Genomic DNA, 18,272 nt, shown 5'->3' on the forward strand with positions numbered 1-18,272 from the left:
ATACTGTATTTGTTCATCTTTAACGTTAGTTAATAAAAATACAGCTGTTCATTGTTTGTTCATGTTACTTCACAGGGCATTAACTAATGTTAACAAATACAACTTTTGATTTTAATAATGTATTAATAAATGTTCAAATCGAAAAACAAAGATGTGCAGGTCATTGTTAGTTTGTGTAAACTAATGAAACCTTATAGTAAAGTGTTACCATTAAATCTTAGCAGAAATGTTTGAATTGTATCATTGTTACTACAAACAAAAATGTTAAGCAGCAAAACTATTTTTTTTTTTAGGCAGTAAATCATCATATTAGAAGATTTCCGAAGGATCATGTGACACTGAAGACTGGAGAAATGATGCTGAAAATACAGCTTTGATCACAGGAATAAATTATATTTTTAATTATATTAAAATAAAAAACAATTATTTTAAATAAATTTAAATAATTTTAAATTGTAATAATATTTCACAATATTACTGTTTTTACTGTATTTTTGATTAAATAAATGCAGCCGTAGCGAGCAGAAGAGACTTCTTTCAAAAACCTTTTTTTTTTGACAGGTACTGTAGCTAGGGGGAAGGGGGCAGAAATAAAAAGTAAAATAACAGGCTTCTTAATTCTCATTATGACCTTTAAGAAAAAACTTATTGACATCAGTGATATGTTGCATACCGGTAATATGTCAAGTTAAAATTGTCTAAACTGTTTTATTCTGCCTATTGCTGTAGCGATGTTAGCTCTCTTTTCTGGTCAGAGATATACACCGTTTGTAATTGTGCTTATGTGAGGTTCTGCTCGCTGTCACACACATTAGACACAGCAGCATGTTGAAACAACGGAGACTGAAGGCGGTTGGTGTGTGTGTGTGTGTGTGTGTGTGTGTGTGTGCATGAATGTCACCGGTGTTTTCGTCACGTCTGCTGCCCACACACTAAAACTCTTGAGCTTCCATATCAGGGACAATTGAAGATCTGTTAACCTGCCTTAGACAATGAATGAACACAGCCTTGATACATCAAGAAAAGACGTGTCTCTGAAGGATATTTCCCTGAGGAATGTGTTCAGGTTTGAGCGGAGGGCAAGAACGTGTTTATTTGTCACAGATCTTCAGAGACGGCGTGTGTTTGGGGAGTTGATAGATGTGTGGCCTTTAAAGGACGAGCAACAAATCAGATCCGGTAGTTTTACGGGTCAGAAATAAGGCCAGGAATGTGTGGAATTAAACAACACAAACACAAAGGGGCTTCTGGGCTGTTTAAACACTGTCCGCTTCAAACTAACAGGAACCACATAATGACCATATGACAGCATACTACAATATGTCGTGTATTGTTAAATTATGGATTTTATTCTGTTCTTTATTAATGTTTCTGATCTGTCATCCATGCAAGTTATTTTTCTCTTTGCACTTGACATCTGTATAATATCTGTAAAAGACATAAATATGAGATATTAGAGTAAGAGATTTAATGTTTAAACCCTTAAGGAAACATTATATAATGCGCCAAGTGAAGCAAACGCCAAGGCTGATGTTAAAAGCTTTATGTGTGGATAGTCAAATGATTCAATTAATAAAACATTATTTAGTTTTTAACTCCCAGTACATGAAATAGCAAAGAGAAAAAGCATTTATCTTAAAAAAACAAAAAAAACTCTTCTTCTAAGTGAAATAACAGATTCTAGCACATTTGTTATTCATTATGACCTTCACGAAGAAATGATTGACCTCAGTTATTATGAGGATGCTATTAAGTATCTGCTTTCAGAAGACCCAAACAAGATGTTTTCCTGCTGAATGAAGGGTAAGATTTAATGTGAAAGCTGTTTGACATTTATTTAAGAATAATAGATGGACCTAGCCTGGATGCCAGCCGAACTTAGCCCCGCCCACAATATTTTTAGGTCAGGCAGTTCGGTCTGGCCTCGATCCATAGAGGAGTAATTATCCCCGAACAGAAACTGTTCGGACTAATGAAATCATCAGGGAGGGCTTTAGACGATGACGGACAGATGATCAACAGTAACGTAATCATCACGTCATCAAAGGGGCTTGGATTATATTTTTTCGAATCCTAAATGGAGAGCTTGTGTATCTGCATTCACCTTCACAATTTCTCTCAGAAATGATGATCATGTTGGGTAAGTACTCTGTGTATCATTAAATGATTTTTTTACAACACCAGCAAAGATCGTATTTGCCAGCCTGATTTCAGCGTGCGTGCAGACGGGGTTGCCAAGTTTTTACAACAAAACCCGCCAACTACTAGCTCTAAACTTCTCGGGGGGTTCCACAGGGGAAAAATGGCATTTGGGGGGTAAATTGTGTGTTATTTTGGCAAGGTTGCTGCTAAAATTCGCACTCATGGGTCTATAGTCGCTTCAACCCGCGGACATAGAAAACAACCCGCGGAAAAAACGCGGACTTGGCAACGCAGTGCAGTTGAGCTCTGTTGACATTTGACAATGCGTCGCTTCGTTGCTCTGATTGGTTGTAGGTCTATCCAATTGATGTCTGTACTGGTTCAGTTGAAACACACCCCATAATCACAGCCCAATGGAGCATCAGACTCATATTCTGACTAGAATTCAGTATGGCCACGTCAGGCTAAGATGGACCAATAATTTATAGAAAATTTGAAGTATATTTGAAGTCCCAAATATGGCCATCCCAAGATTCGCATTTAACCCTTAAATGCATACCTCGGGTCTTTAGCGACCCAGGACATCATTCACTACCCTCCTCTCAGTTCATTTTTTAAAAGTAAGCTATCAACCTTCTTAGTATTCTCTCAATCAATTAATTATAAACAATATAACAAGAAAAAAATAATAATGATGAAGTGATGTTTCACTCTTAGTTACCGCAGACAGAAAACAAAAGAATAGAAAGAATCATCAGCAAAACTTGATATATTTTTCATGTATTGATATTGAACGCAGTCAAATATTAGTGTCACTGTCACTTGATGATGGATCGGGTGAAGAAGCTGTCAGCGATCAAAATTTTGATTTTGAAGATGTTGAAAATGATTGTTTTGAGAATATGAGATCGGGAATATGACTCAAATGCTGAATGTACTTTGACGGGGATAGTGATGATGGTATAAAACATCTTTTCAGAAGACAAAATATGCTTTATTTTATTCTTCTGTAATTGTTACTCCAATATCAGTAGAGTTTTATATTACGGCAAAAGGTAGAGATTCATCCGTGTCAGATTTAGATCTGGGTCGCTAAAGACCTGAATATTTAATAATGATTGGCGAAACTATCCTGCATTTAAGAGTGAAACCCATTTCTAACCCATTTATGGACTCAAAAAGGTGTAGTATATGTTTTGGAATAAAATTTGAGCATAATTATAGGGAGAATTCGAGTAAGATGAAAGTCTTTTAATTTTTCTTGCCGAATATCTATTTTTCCAATGTAAAAAATCTTAAAATGTAGAAAATCCTGTGTCACTCAAAACTCTGGATTGTAATATTCTGGCATTAACTGAAGCCAATTTAATAATAAATAAATAAATCAGCATTACTGAACAGTTATTTGTACAGTTTACTACCATTTATCTAAGACACCTCATAAAAAGTATGTAAATGGCAACCATAACATATTTCATTTGTTAATAATCATTTTAAAAGCATATCTAGCTCAAAATAATCATATGAAGCTCTGATTCTGAATGAATCTATTTCACTTAACCAAAATACTGTGATCACCAGTATCCATCCATGTCCACGTGGAACTCACTGTCAAACCTGAATCATTGCACATCTCCTCTGCATTTTGGTAGGGTGAGGCATCATTTTGGTTGAGGAAAAGGTTGTTTTAATTCCTCTAATGTAAGAGCCTTATATTAATATATCTGGGCTAGGTCCCACAGGTGGAAGAGGTGATGGACTATCCCATGTTTCTTATCCCAGACGAGCCCCCAGATCTGTCCCCATGTTCTTTCTAATAACCTAAACTTGAATTGAGAGGCTGTGCCACACACAGAGGTGGGGAGAGTGGAGAAAAGCCGCTGATGATGAATGAAAAGACTTTGTCATGGTTCATCTGCCTTGTTAATTCTCTGCCAGCACCTCACACATGATTTGTTTCAGTCATGGGACTGTCAGCACAAAAGGCCCGAGTTTAACGGAGGCTGAGCTAAACGGCGATGAAGCCAATGAAAAACAACACGCTCATCATTTTGTCGACAACAAACAAGCTTTAGATATTATGAACTGCAAACAGATCACTAAGGCCAAGGTGAAAAGCAAACAAAATAAACAGCAGAAATACAGGAGCACAAGGGGCGGCATTCAAACACAACAAACACCAGCGCCCCACATATAGCCACAATGGTACGGCGGCTCAACCTTTTGACTTTTAAAGTTTTCTTATTTTTTTATCTATAAACAATCTACTGCTGATCAGTCAGTTTAAAAAAAATGATTAAGTGATTCATCTCTTTAGAAATGTTTCCATTAAATGACTCCTGTAACAATGCTTTGGTACTTTTACAAAGAGCATCAGAGCCATAAAAAAAAACCATGAAATGATGCAGAGGGGAAAACACACTATCTGACGTAAAAAGACCAAGTGGTTTTCGGAAAGGTCAGTGTGTTAGAAAACAAACCAGACCTTATTTCTTACTGCATTTGGGGAAAAGCAGAAAGATGCCAAAGCAACCACATTAAAATAAGTAGTTCAACAAACCATTCAGTCATGCATTAAAGTGTTTTGGCTATTGAAAGCTACAATTGCTCCCATTTTTCTGTCTGGCCCAATTTTACCTGCCCTACAAATATTTAATAAAAATAGTCAGCATGAAAGAGAAGTTGCGATCATCTTTTCTTCCCTATTGTGCTGTACAGTAGAGCATCTTCTCGAATGGGAAAACATTTTTTTAGGGTGGGACATTATTCAGTCCATCAGATAATTGGATTATTGTCGTTATTTTGATTAAAGATTAAAAGGGAACATTCTTTCTTTGATTTAAAATTATGCATCAATCAATCAAACAATTGAATATTCCATAAAAATAATAAGATCTGTCCATTTAGATTTTATGGTGACTATAACTATAGTTTTGTTTTTATTATTGAACAAAAAAATGCTTTTAATTTGCTATAAATGTAGAAGAAAGCTGTACTATAACATGCTTTTTGCTTCATATTACACAAACTGATTTTATGGTTCTAGGCTAAGAGGGAAGAAATGAACCTTATCTTCTAAAGTACTTCTGTTCGGTGGCTGAAAGCTTTGCGTCTGTTGGCCCGAGAACTGCCAGAGGCCATGAGCCTGATGTGAATGCATGAGCTCTGTGAGGAGGAGGATGTGTTAGTTATGCCCACTGTAGACAGGGAAGACAGCATTAATATATCTGAACCAGCAGCGACGGGCCCTGAAGTACCAGCAGTAACCGATAGCATGGTTTTAAAGGCATAGAGGTGTGACTGGAAATCTACACAGCTGCAGGGAAAAGAAACACACGAAACCTCAATAGAGTTCTGCAGGAATGACGTATTTTTGTAAGCCAAAACCCAGAAACAAGTAAGCATTTACCGCTGGCAAAATGGGCTTTCAATAAAGCCCATGCTGTAGCAAAGTGAATTTTTTATTTAATTTAAATCAGTGGTACCTGACTAGAGAACACAAAGAAAAAAGGCTGCTGTCTTCCCTTTTGCCAAATAGGTACACTGTTAAATGATGTGTTTGTCTGTTTATAACAGCCACCAAGAAAAAGGCTGAAAAAAACAGGTGGTGGTCCTGCACCCCCACAATATAATAGCAGCAACTCCTTCATTACTGATAGACTAAATGAGCTTTCAATTCTCTTACTACACTGTAAAATTATTTGTTGCTGCATTATATTAAGTATAATCCAAATGGCTGGTACAGTAATTTCAACTGTTTGTGAAAGTGAACATTTTTAGTTGATATAAAATATGTTGCCATGAGTTATTCATCACATTTTATTTTAATTTTTAAAAGTGTATAGGAAAAATTCAACACCCATAATGCACTGGGAAATGGGCATGTTGCCGTCCAAGGCCACATCCACCAGTCTTCTGTGGATACGCTAAACCAGAGTCAAATGCCGCCTTGCTTTTAATACCTCTTAGCAAACTTTTAATCATGATGGTGTTGACTTGTATTGTTCTTTGGGTGCAAGAATTAAAAAATGTAATGTTTAGCGGTAGTGAGATAATTCTGGTTTCCAGCGAAGGATCCGACTAAAGGATGCAGTCCCTCGACCTCAATGTTGCAGTCGCCTGGATGACCATGAACATGTTGTTTTAGGACAAACACAGGTGGAAAAAAACGGAAAGAAACCGCTGTTCTGTCAGTTCTGCCAAACATCCCATAGCAAAACAGGTAAGAAGCTGTTGCCATATAGCCGCTCTGGAGAAAATGTTGATGTTATCCAGCTAATTTCAATTATCATATAGTGTCAAAACGGGCAGATTGGTAATATAGTTTAAATTTAAGTGTTCGGTTCAATTTAAGATGAAGCATAGTGATGGTGACGTTGAAGTGAAAGTCGTTTCATTCATTTATAGCCTTATTATAACTCAAAAGTTATAATAAGTAATTCAAAAGTCATAAAAGTTGTGTTCATTTGTGAAGATTAGGCTATCATGATGAACAAAATGTGTAACAGAGTCACAGAGTCTTATTTTCTACAATGATCAAAACTCCAATAGAAAAAACCTATTGGGATAATTGTTGTTTATTATTATTTATTTATTTTTGACTAAGGAACCAGAGGAATATAATGGGAATTTAAGAATGGCAGATGGATTATGCATCACTTGTACGCCTCTGGTAATGAATAATTGGACTGGGGTTTATGTGATGACACAATGTTGATCCTTGCAGCACAATGCCGTCGGATGAACAAGGAGCCGAAAGAGAGAGAGAGAGTGACCCCGTTTTGGCCGGGAAAGTCACGTATTTTTCCCTTCTTTCCCGCTGTCCCGCGTTTGAGTATTTTCCAGTAAATCTCCTGTATTTTAACCTGCATTATTAAAAAATAATGATACCGTAGTAAAAAAACAAAAACATTTCCATTCTGAGCTCTGTAACTAGCCTCACGATAAGTCTATCTGCAGTAGCCTACACTGGCCGTCATCGCGTTATTAAAAAATAATAATACCAGGGTAAAAAAACAAAAACATTTCCAGCCTCTAGCCTCACGATAACTGCCATCTGCAGTAGCCTACACCGGCCGTCATCGCGAGGTTAGTGTGTGAGGTCAGATGACGAGTGACAACGCGGGAAAAAACTAAAAACAAAACAGAGACGGATGATGGACGTAATGATAGAGACGGAAGGCACTCCTGCCAAAAAAACAAAACCCTCGTGTAAATACCGTGATCAATGGGACAGCGAATTTCATTTTCTGAAGTGGAGCAGTTGGAGCAAACCTATCAAACAAACCTCTAAAGGTTCTATGAATTGCCTGAAAGAACCCTTTAAGTTTTTATTTAGAACCTTTTCTTCTAAGAGTGAGTCTACATCTATGTGGTAGCAAAGAAAGGGGAATAAAAAGAGCAAACTAATTTCAGAGGAGTAACAGATGGCAGATGACGTTTTCCTGTGAAAATTCACTGCGGAAACAAACGACTCCAAACAGCTGAGAGCAGCCCCACATATGCAGGCTCTTCACCCCCGCATGTCTGAAACACACTCAAAGATGCCTTTTATTCCAATTTTGCGCATAAGTTAAATTTGCAACTTGTGACAGAACCCTAGCTAGTGTTTTCCTTTTTGATCGCACATTATAATAGGTGACTAGCTAATGTACTTGCATCAAAAAACAATAACTGTTAAGTTGAATTATTTCTTGTGTTGATGATCTATTGCTAAACACTTGTGTTGTTTGGTGGCATGGATAGGTTTAAGGGTGTGTTAAAATTAAATTAATTTTGTCCATATTTAAAGCTCAAACGTGCTCCGTAACACGAGAATGAACCTCATTGGTTCCCACGCGTCAAGCAAACATGCTTGAGCTTCCGTTTACCAAAACTGATGTGTGAGTTGATGAATGTTTATGTTCATATAAATTCAATCTGTTCATCATATAAAGCGATCGAGTCTCTTCAGTACATTTGGATTAAACCGGTCAATTCATATGGGTTAGTTTTACGATCTCTTTATGAACTTTTGACAGAAACCACTCAGATTTCATCTTCATTTGTTTTCTGAAGATGAACAAAAGTTTGGGTTTGGAACGACACGAGGGTGAGTAAATGACAGAATTTTCATTTTTTGGGAGGACTATCCCTTTAAGGGGCAAGGAAAGGGTCAATAATCAACAGAAATGTAATTACAGCTGAAATTGCATGCAGGTATTTTTAAAATATAAGAGTACAAGTGTAGTTGTGGTATTTAATTGTAGGAGGATGAATCAAGAGCATTGGCACAGTGGAGATGCTGGAGCTGGAGACTCATGGAGATCAGCCGCTCTTTTGCTGCAGTGCAACCTCAGGCTATTCAGCAACATGCAAGGTTAAAATAAGCAGGCTAACAATGCTGTGTTCCTTTGCTCCAACAGGAAGACAGAAATGAGCTCATTTTTACACAGGAACAAATAGACTCTATACAGGGTTAAAGACAATTGTGGCTAATTTCTGTAAAGACATGGTGTAGCATGAAACGGCTAGGGCTGGACGGCTTCAAAATGGCTCTAATTGAGCAGTCACACATCTTTACATTGTGTGTGCTAGATGGAGTTAAGAGGACTTTACGGGATATTCCATCACAGAATTTCATGACCCTAATTTACATGGATGTTTGTTTAGTTACTATCTTCTGAATGCAGAAGGAAGCTTAAAAATTGTTCAAAAAGGAAACGTCTTTATCACGCACTAGATTAATGACTAAAAGCTCAAAGGAGCGCTCTTTAATAGTGATGTCATTGAGAAAGAGCTCAAGAGTCGGGGGTGCATGGGAAACTCCTAGGGGATGGTGTTTAAATCGGTATGTGTGTGAGTGTGTGTCGAGCCCAGCTGCCGTCCTCAGTGTACCGAGGCCTGATGGTGCACCCAGGCTGTGAGCCAGCCAATCAAAACGCTCTACAAGCTGGGCCTCTCATGCATATGCTAATGAAGCCCTCACCCTGTGCCCTGTCATTGGGAATAAAAGAGGGTTTTGTCACAAACTTTGCAGAGTTCTGGCACACGAAACTACTGCTGTTTAATGCAAAAGCAACACGACAGAGGATGAGAGGGCTAATTAAAAAAAATTATTCAAATGATTTAAAGCTAGATTTACCACCAGCGCAAAATCTGTTCGTCGTTGAAATGTCAGGATTTACTAAATACACGCAGATAAATATTAGCGCTGAAAAGGTGTGGGCAGGGTTATTTTTGCGGCTGATCATTTGTAGGAGTTTCCCTTTCAGACGCAGTATTTATGGGAGGAGAGAATTTAAATGAATAATGAAGGTGATTTACTAAGGTTTGTGCTAATCAATTTACTGGTGTTTGTGCCATTATTTACCGCCTAAAACCATGTCTTAAACCAGACACTGGTAGTTGTTAAGTAAATCTGGCCCTTAGTCCGACAAATCCATGAATTGACTCACTGAATCCATTGGAGCAGTTACTGAATCATAATCTGACTTAATGAACTGCAAATCGTCTCAAAATGAAGCAAGTTTTATGTACTTTAGCATCATTACTGACTGACTGTTAAAGATATACAATGAGTTTTATTTTTCTACCCACCAAGATAAATATTTATTCTGCTTTAACCTCATTTAACCACAAATTTAAGGAGGGCAACATATCAGACGTTCACTGGAAAAAAATGAGGTGCTCTTAAACATGCTTGAGTGCAACGGTGACCCACTTTCAACAGTCTAATGGATGTTTTTCATTACTGCTAAATCAGGCTCAAACGTCTGGCCCAACAGAGAAATGCAAGGAATGACAATGGCTCTTATTTTCTGTATCCTAGCCAAGAGACATGATAACTCTTCAGCAATGCACAGCATTCCCATCGCCAATGGAAAGGGTCACGGGACGCTCACAGGGCCATGCAGAGCACTTATCTCAAAAGTCAGAATCCTATCGATACAACTGATGGAAAAAGGCAAATGTTCTACGGCTAAAATAACGGTTCAACAAAACATGCATTAAAGGGATACTCAATTTCTTCTGTGGAAGAAAAAAGATTGAAAAACAGACTCTACAATGGACGTTTGGTTATCAACACATTTCAAAATATCTTCTTTTGTGTTCCACAGAAAGAAAGAAAGTCAGGAACGTGACGGACAGAAAATGACAGATTTTTCCTTTTTGATTGAACTTTCCCTTTAAGCTCAGGTCATGTGGTGCAGCGCATCCCTTCAGATTTAAACAAGAACTGAGAAAACAGACTGATAAGGAAGGCATAAGCAGCTTAAAGGCACTGGATGTATTTTCTGCCTGTTTGAAATGACAAAATTCAGTAAACAATCGACCAAAGCAAACAATGCAAGTATGGTGTCCTGAAATACTGCTGACAAAGCAGCTGATCATTAAAAAAAACAGACTTTCCTTCTGCTCTCACTGCATCATGACAACCAATTCAAACCTGTTTTATACAGAACACCATGTTCACATCGGGTGCAACACGATCAGTTTGTAGCAACAAGTAAATTATAAAAAATAAAATAAAATAAAATGTAAATAATAAAACAAAAAAAGCATGTGCCACGACACAAACACAGTGAAACATATGAAATAATACGTACCATACATACATGACATTGGTACCAAACCGTTCAGAACGGTACCGAATGCAGTCTTTCACCATTAACAGTCAGCTTGTTTTAAGTGCGAACACACTTCAAACCGAGTTCCCACACGAACACATTAATTATTTTGTCTCTTTTATCATGAAATTTAAACAATAAATGCCGTGTTGTCGCTCTTTAATGTGACGTGACTGATCACTCTCAAGGTGGCGCAGTCCGCGAGTGAACCCGATCATCTCTTCCTAAAGAATAAATATGGATTAATATCTCTTAAAGGGGTGGTTCCGTGTTTTTTTGTTTACGGGGTGCAGAATACTTGGGGTCTTAATACTTTTTTTTCTGGGATTTTTTTCTTATATTCTCCTTTTATTCCACACCGCTGTCTCCACTGTCCTTTGAACGGCTCGTTTGCTTTCTGCTTCTATGAAGCCCATCCCTCCGAAAAACAAAATGGTCTTTGATTGGTTAGATGGCCAAATGTAGTGTCCTGTATTTTTATTGGCTGAAGTGCCAAGCACAGGTTGTCCGGAAACGCCACGCCCCTCACCATTACGGGCAAAGTCACATCTGTGGTGACTAGCAAAGGATTATGATGTCTCCAACCCGGGAAGAAGCTCGTTGTAGTCCAAACCGGCTGCTTTTGTAGTCAATAAACTGGCATAACTTTAAAAGACAATATCTCCGTTTGCATTTAACTTTCAGCGCTGTAACTTTGCAGATATTGTTTATGCTCAAGCAGCAACATTACACACTAACTAAAGTTAAAGAAGTGAAATCACATGCAACCACCCCTTTAAGGTTCAGGATACATTACAACTTACTTAAACGCATCATATGCTGTACAATCGCTCAGTCTGTGTTTCAACAGCGGAAAGACAAAGTCCTGTATAGCATCACATTTACCTCAAAAGTCCTTTAGTGTCCACAGCTGTTAGCTCACTATAGAAATCAACTCTTTCACTAAATATATGCACTATATTAACCTATATATTCATTATATTCTGCTGAACCTGTTAGTGATGTCTTGATTATTTAATGTATGTTTAAATAAATCTGTCTGTGTATGAGTATAAATGATTATATTGCAACAACGAAATGGAGTACATTTTATAATTAGATGTTGAAATTAATGCAAAAACTGCCAAAAGAGAAGCTTCATGTTTGGATACAGTGTGTTATTTGAGTGTTAAAATACAAAATTAAAAATAAAAATAGCAACTGAACTTTAATAGTCTGGGCTTTGTTGTTAACCTTTAACATTACAGTAATGTGTAAGTAAGGGCTCCCTTTACAGCAATATATGTAAGAAACTTTTAGCTATAATTGATTTCATTTAAGGACAAACACAATTTGTTCAGTAAACCACTGTTTAATAAAAACAAAGCAATTTTATATTTTGTTTTCTCTCCTCTGCTCTCCGTGACTTCAAAACCGAGGTACAAACCAAACTGTCAGTTTTGTGTACCATTACACCCCTAATGTTTTTCTATTTACATATACCTTAAAATATAATTTATTCTTGAGATCAAAGCTGAATTTTCAGCTTCATTACTCCAGTCTTCAGTGTCACATGATCCTTCAGAAATCATTCTGATAATGAATAACTCTAAGTCTAATAAAAACTCTAAGTTATGAGTTGATGAATAATCATTCTGATATGAGGATTTATTATCAATTTTGGATATAGCTTAATATTTGTAATAACCTGTGATACTTTTTCAGGATTCTCTGAATAATAAAAAGTTATGAGTTGATGAATAAGAAATCTTTTGTAACAATTTACACTACCATTCAAAAGTTTGGGGTCCGTATATTTTTTCTCTGTTTTTTGAAAGAAATTAATACTTTTATTGAGCAGGGATATTAGTATATTATACAATACATATATAGTCAAACCAAAATGTATAAGACACCTTTGACTTTTTCTCACATTATCTATTCAATATAGTTTAGAAAATGGTAATAAAATATGACTAGAACTCAAGATCATCTTGATAATGTCAGATAACTTTGATAGAAAGGGGTGTAATGGATTAGCATCAACCAATCAGTTGTTAGATTTAAGAGCACAATAAGATAAAACCAGTTTAGCTCAACCAATGACCAAGCAATGCTTCATTTTGTTCAGTCTGTGGTGTCAAAGGTCAAATGAAAGAAAAAAACACTTCAGCAAAACAAGCTCAGCTCAAAGTGTCTGAATTATTTTGGTCAATTTGATCAATTTTACTGGTAGTCACTGTATGAAGAATTGTTGGGGTATCATTTATCACAGTTGACTTTATTTTGCTATCCTCACTTACATAAATGAACTATAGTGTTCTGCACACAGTACAGTCAAACCAAAAATTATTCAGACACAGATATATATTTTACTAGTGTGTGTATGACACTGTAGTACAACCATGATCACAGTTACAAATGCATGATAAAGAACCATCTTGACTGACTCGTTTCCTCTAAAAACAGCATGTTAGCAGTTTCATTCCCCAGCTAACTAGGCCAGCACAGACTCAAGAGCGTTACCCAGTCACGTGTGTATGTACTTTTACACTATAGGGGCATGTTAAAACATTTTAAAACAACTAAATCTTTTTTTTTTTACACATAAAAGTAAACGCATCAGTAAACTCTTGCTACAATAATGCGATTGGATGCTGCTCTGGGAGCTGGTGTGTTTTTGTCATCCCCAGAGGATCTCAGTGACCTCTCTTTGTCCTGAGGGTCTCCTGCGGGACAGGCTTCATTGATCACACTTTTCCCCAGGGGGAACATCATGATGGACACCAGTCACTTTCACTACAGGCTCAGTTGCACTACAACCATCTCTAAATGTATCATTTATTGCTCATCAATGCATTGACCCTCAACTGACATGAATGATAGCATGCTTCTCCGTGACTCAAAGCTGCACAATTACACACATAAAAGTACAATAAGGCTTTTTAACAAAATGCACATAAGGATAAGGATGGTTTGATGGCCAGTGTGAGAGCAGTTCAGGACATTTTTCCTATTGGGAGAGAGCAGCTGCATGCCCTAGTTCTCCTCAATTCTGATTTATTGCTCAGATCCTCTTTTTTTTTTTGCCTGTTCAGTGTTCACATTATTTTTTAAATATGAACATTAATAGTCACCAGTTATACAGTGAGGAAAATAAGTATTTGATAACTTGGTGAAAAAAAGGTCCACTGTTGGAGCAATCATTAGAAAATGGAAAAAGCTAAACATGACTATCAATCTCCCTCGGACTGGGGCTCCATGCAAGATCTCACCTCGTGGGGTCTCAATGATCCTAAGAAAGGTGAGAAATCAGCCCAGAACTGCACGGGAGGAGCTGGTTAATGATCTGAAAAGAGCTGGGACCACCATTTCCAAGGTTACTTGGCCTGTCTTAAGTTTGCCAATGACCATTTGGATGATCCAGAGGAGTCATGGGAGAAAGTCATGTGCTCAGATGAGACCAAAATATAATTTTTTGGTCATCATTCTACTAAACGTATTTGGAGGAAGAAGAATGATGAGTACCATCCCAAGAACACCATCCCTACTGTGAAGCATGGGGGTGGTAACATCATGCTTTGGGGGTGTTTTTCTGCACATGGGACAGGGCGACTGCACTGTATTAAGGGGATGATGTCTGGGGCCATGTATTGTGAGATATTGGGGAACAACCTCAGAGCATTAAAGATGGGTCGAGGCTGGGTCTTCCAACATAACAATGACCCAAAGCACAGCCAGGATAACCAAGGAGTGGCTCTGTAAGAAGCATATCAAGCTTCTGGCGTGGCATAGCCAGTCTCCAGACCTAAACCCATTAGAGAATCTTTGGAGGGAGCTCAAACTCCGTGTTTCTCAGCGACAGGCCAGAAACCTGACTGATCTAGAGAAGATCTGTGTGGAGGAGTGGGCCAAAATCCCTCCTGCAGTGTGTGCAAACCTGGTGAAAAACTACAGGAAACGTTTGACCTCTGTAATTTCAAACAAAGGCTACTGTACCAAATATTAACACTGATTTTCTCAGGGGTTCAAATACTTATTTGCAGCTGTATGTATCATACATTGTGATTTTCTTTTTTAGATTATGTTTCTCACAGTGGCCATGCACCTACGATGACACTGTATGTCATAAGAAAGATTTGGGAAGCATCAGTTAGAACAAGCTCAAAATATGCAACAGTTTTATTACAGCTAAATTTTATTCCCTTTTTTATGAATTTTAAATTGATTATGATTTTTTTTTATTGAATTGTATGTGTCTGTGTGAAATTTAATGCATGTATTTATTTTGGATATCCTTTTTGGGGGGCCAAAGTTAGAAGGGTCCAACCACTGGTCCAGAAACTACCCTTGATCAGCCCTGCATCCAGAAAATCTTACTTTTCTTCTAGGAACTCAAAATTAGCAAACACAATTCAGTGACTGACAGACAGTGTTTCACCTTTCACATATTATTTAAAACACCAATTGTGCAGTTCACAGAGCAGCACAACTATCACCCACTGACACTGTTGGAGGACCTGCACTCCCTTTTCACAAAGATCCAAGAAAATTTAAGAGGAAACTGATGTTCTGATTACATCTGTGGAGATCTAGCAAAACAGAAAGTGCAAGATGAGGAAGCCCGAAAACCCACAGGAAATCTGAATCTGCACTCTCGCTCTACAAGACTGCACGTGCGAAATGAAAAAGCCTTTCATGAGAATATGGTGTATGTGATTCACTGTATAACAGGGTACTTGGAAAAAATATTATATAATATATGAATATACAATATATTTGTCAGAAGAATTGGGACACCCCTCCAAATCATTCCAGTCACTTCCATGGCTACAGACAGACCTATAAATCAAGCACTAGGCATGCAGACGCTTCTACAAACATTTGTGAAAGAATTGGTCGCTCTCAGGAGCTCAGTGAACTCAAGCGTGGTACCGTTATCAATAATAGGTCCATTTGTGAAATTTCTTCACTACTAAATATTCCACAGTCAACTATTAGTGGAATTATATCAATATGGAAGCAATTGGGAACAACAACAACTCAGAAACGAAGTAGTGCAGACCGCCAAACTTCTAGTGGCCTTCAGATTAGCTCAAGAGCAGTGCATAGAGAACTTCATGGAATGGGTTTCCATGGCCGAGCAGCTTTTCCAAGCCTTACATCACCAAGTGCAATGCAAAGCGTAGGATGCAGTGGTGTAAAGCAGCACGCTGCCACTGACTCTAGAGCAGTGGAGACGTGTTCACTGGAGTGACTCATAATGCTTCTCTGTCTGGCAATCCCATGGATGAGTCTGGGTTTGGCAGTTGCCAAGAGAACGGTACTTGCCTGGCTGCATTGTGCCAAGTGTAAAGTATGGTGGAGGGGGGATTATGGTGCGGGGTTGTTTTTTCTTGGCCCCGTAGTTCTAGTGAAAGGAGCTCTTAATGCTTCAGCATACCAATACATTTTGGAAAATGTCATGCTCCCAACTTTGTGAGAACAGTTTGAGGAAGGCCCCTTCCTGTTCCAGCATGACTGCGCACCAGTGCACAAAGCGTCAGTCCATAAAGACATAGATGAGCAAGTTTGGTGTGGAGAAACTTGACTGGTCTGCACAGAGTCCTGACCTCAACCCGACTGAACACCTTTGGGATGAATTAGAGCAGATACTGTGAGCCAGGCCTTCTCGTCCAACATCAGTGCCTGACATCACAAATGCACTTCTAGATGAATGGTCAAAAATTCCCATAAACACACTCCTAAACCTTGCGGAAAGAGTTAAAGCGGTTATAGCTGCAAAGGGTGGTTCAACTCCAAATTAAACCCTACGGATGTCATTAAAGTTCATGTGTGTAAAGGCAGGCATCCTAAAACTTTTGGCAATGTAGTGTATGAAAACTGAATACTGGAGATAAAGGAATTGATCAGATCCAGATGTTAGGTTGAAAAAGTCTGAACAGATTACATAATAATGCAACCTTGTTTTGATGAATTTGCTGGAAATGGAAGAACTGTTTATGACGCAAAACGAAGTCGCAAATACAAATGAACAGCACATAAACATCTTGAATATATAGATATTGCAATATATTATACTGTCTTGTTAAACAGAGGTAAACAATGTCAATCTTTTTTTTTTTTTTGGTTTATGTTTTATGTTTGTAAAGTAGATGGATGGATTAGACAAATGCTCAACTCGAGTTTAACCAAAATAATTTGATTTTCCAATAATAGAAGTTTTCCCAATAATAAAAAAATACGGACAAATTTTAACAGGTTTCCTTTAAGAATCAATGGTCTCTCGTAAGGTCACCCTAGAACACTACAAAAGTAGCCTACAGTATATAATAATACAACCTTGATGAATTTGATGAATACTTGAAATTGAATAACTGTTTACGAAGAAATAAAACTTAAATGAAGTCAACACAAGTATAAATGAACACAGCACATAAAAACCTTGAATATATGGCAGTATATTGTTTATGATACTGATCCTCATTCTTTGTCTTGTAAAACAGAGGTAAACAATGTCAATCTCCGTTAGGAATATGGACGGAGGAGCTATTATGAAATAACATATGCTGGAGTTTAACAGAATTCATTTGAATAAGCTTTGAATAAGTAACATTTTAACAGGTTTCATTAAAGAAGCAAGGATTTCTCGTACGGTCACCAATCTAGAACACTTCCAAAGTCCAGTGTCAATGAATATAATAATAATAATAAATCTCAGTCTGCCCAACTGACATTTTAACGTGCGTTATTTTCCGTACGTGTCCTTACAGTAGCTATACTCACTTTTAATTGTGCTTAACATCCCATAACTAACAACTTTAGGCAAATACACAATGAAACCTCGCAAATCTGTCGAAATCAGAGCGGTTTACCGCCTCGGGTCTTACCGGACAGCTCGTCTGGTTCTAAGCCGCTCTCGGTGTCCAGACCGCAGCTCACGAAATAATCCGCGAAGCGGCAGGAGCTCGAGCTGAATCCGGTGCTCATTTTGAGACGGCTCCGCTTGTGCTCTTCTGTTTGTTGGTCTAAAGGAGCGCATAGTACGTGCTCTCTGGATCATTCTGCGCAGCCATTGCGGATGGGGATCAAGGTAGGAGCCCAGAGCGCCAGTCGCATTGTGGCCTCCGGTACAGCTGTTCTCCGTCCTCCTCGGCGCTCGTTCGTGCGCATGCGCAGTGCTCTGCTCGGGATGACGTTATGCGCTTAACCCCTGAGCATCATCGCGCGTGTTGAAGAGACTGCATCAAACTAGGGGTGCGTCTCAATCAGCTCCCTATAGTTCAGCAGAGCAGTCAGGACACTGATTAGGGAGTCAGCCCATGATTTATGTCCTGATCAGTGCTGAACTATAGGGAGCTGATTGAGACGCACGCTACGTAATCGATTTCTTTAACAGAAATTAAAGTCAAGTCACATATTAAGTTGACAACCAGGAATTAACTATGAAGCAATTGCAGTAGCCTTCAATTTAAACAAGTTGTCGTAATAAATAGCAGCATGGCAATATATGTTGTTTGATGTTGCTCTCTGGTGGTGCAT

The 18,272-nt window shown here is 38.1% G+C and overlaps 1 protein-coding gene across 5 annotated transcripts in view; it reads right to left on the reverse strand.

Annotated features, from left to right (window-relative positions):
- Positions 1 to 17,925, reverse strand: part of dennd5a (DENN/MADD domain containing 5A) — a 99,518-nt gene extending 81,593 nt beyond the window's left edge. For 3 of the 5 annotated variants that reach the window (XM_067457513.1, XM_067457433.1, XM_067457357.1), the window contains exon 1: positions 17,621 to 17,924. In XM_067457513.1, the coding sequence (XP_067313614.1) occupies positions 17,621 to 17,720 (100 nt within the window). In that variant the 5' untranslated portion in view covers positions 17,721 to 17,924. Of the gene's footprint in view, positions 1 to 17,620 lie in introns of all 5 variants that reach the window. The other 2 variants (XM_067457273.1, XM_067457600.1) reach the window with 1 other exon arrangement.
- Positions 17,926 to 18,272: the final 347 nt, after the last annotated feature.

This window comes from Pseudorasbora parva, chromosome 1 (assembly GCF_024679245.1).
Source record: "Pseudorasbora parva isolate DD20220531a chromosome 1, ASM2467924v1, whole genome shotgun sequence".
Taxonomy (NCBI): Eukaryota; Metazoa; Chordata; class Actinopteri; order Cypriniformes; family Gobionidae; genus Pseudorasbora; species Pseudorasbora parva.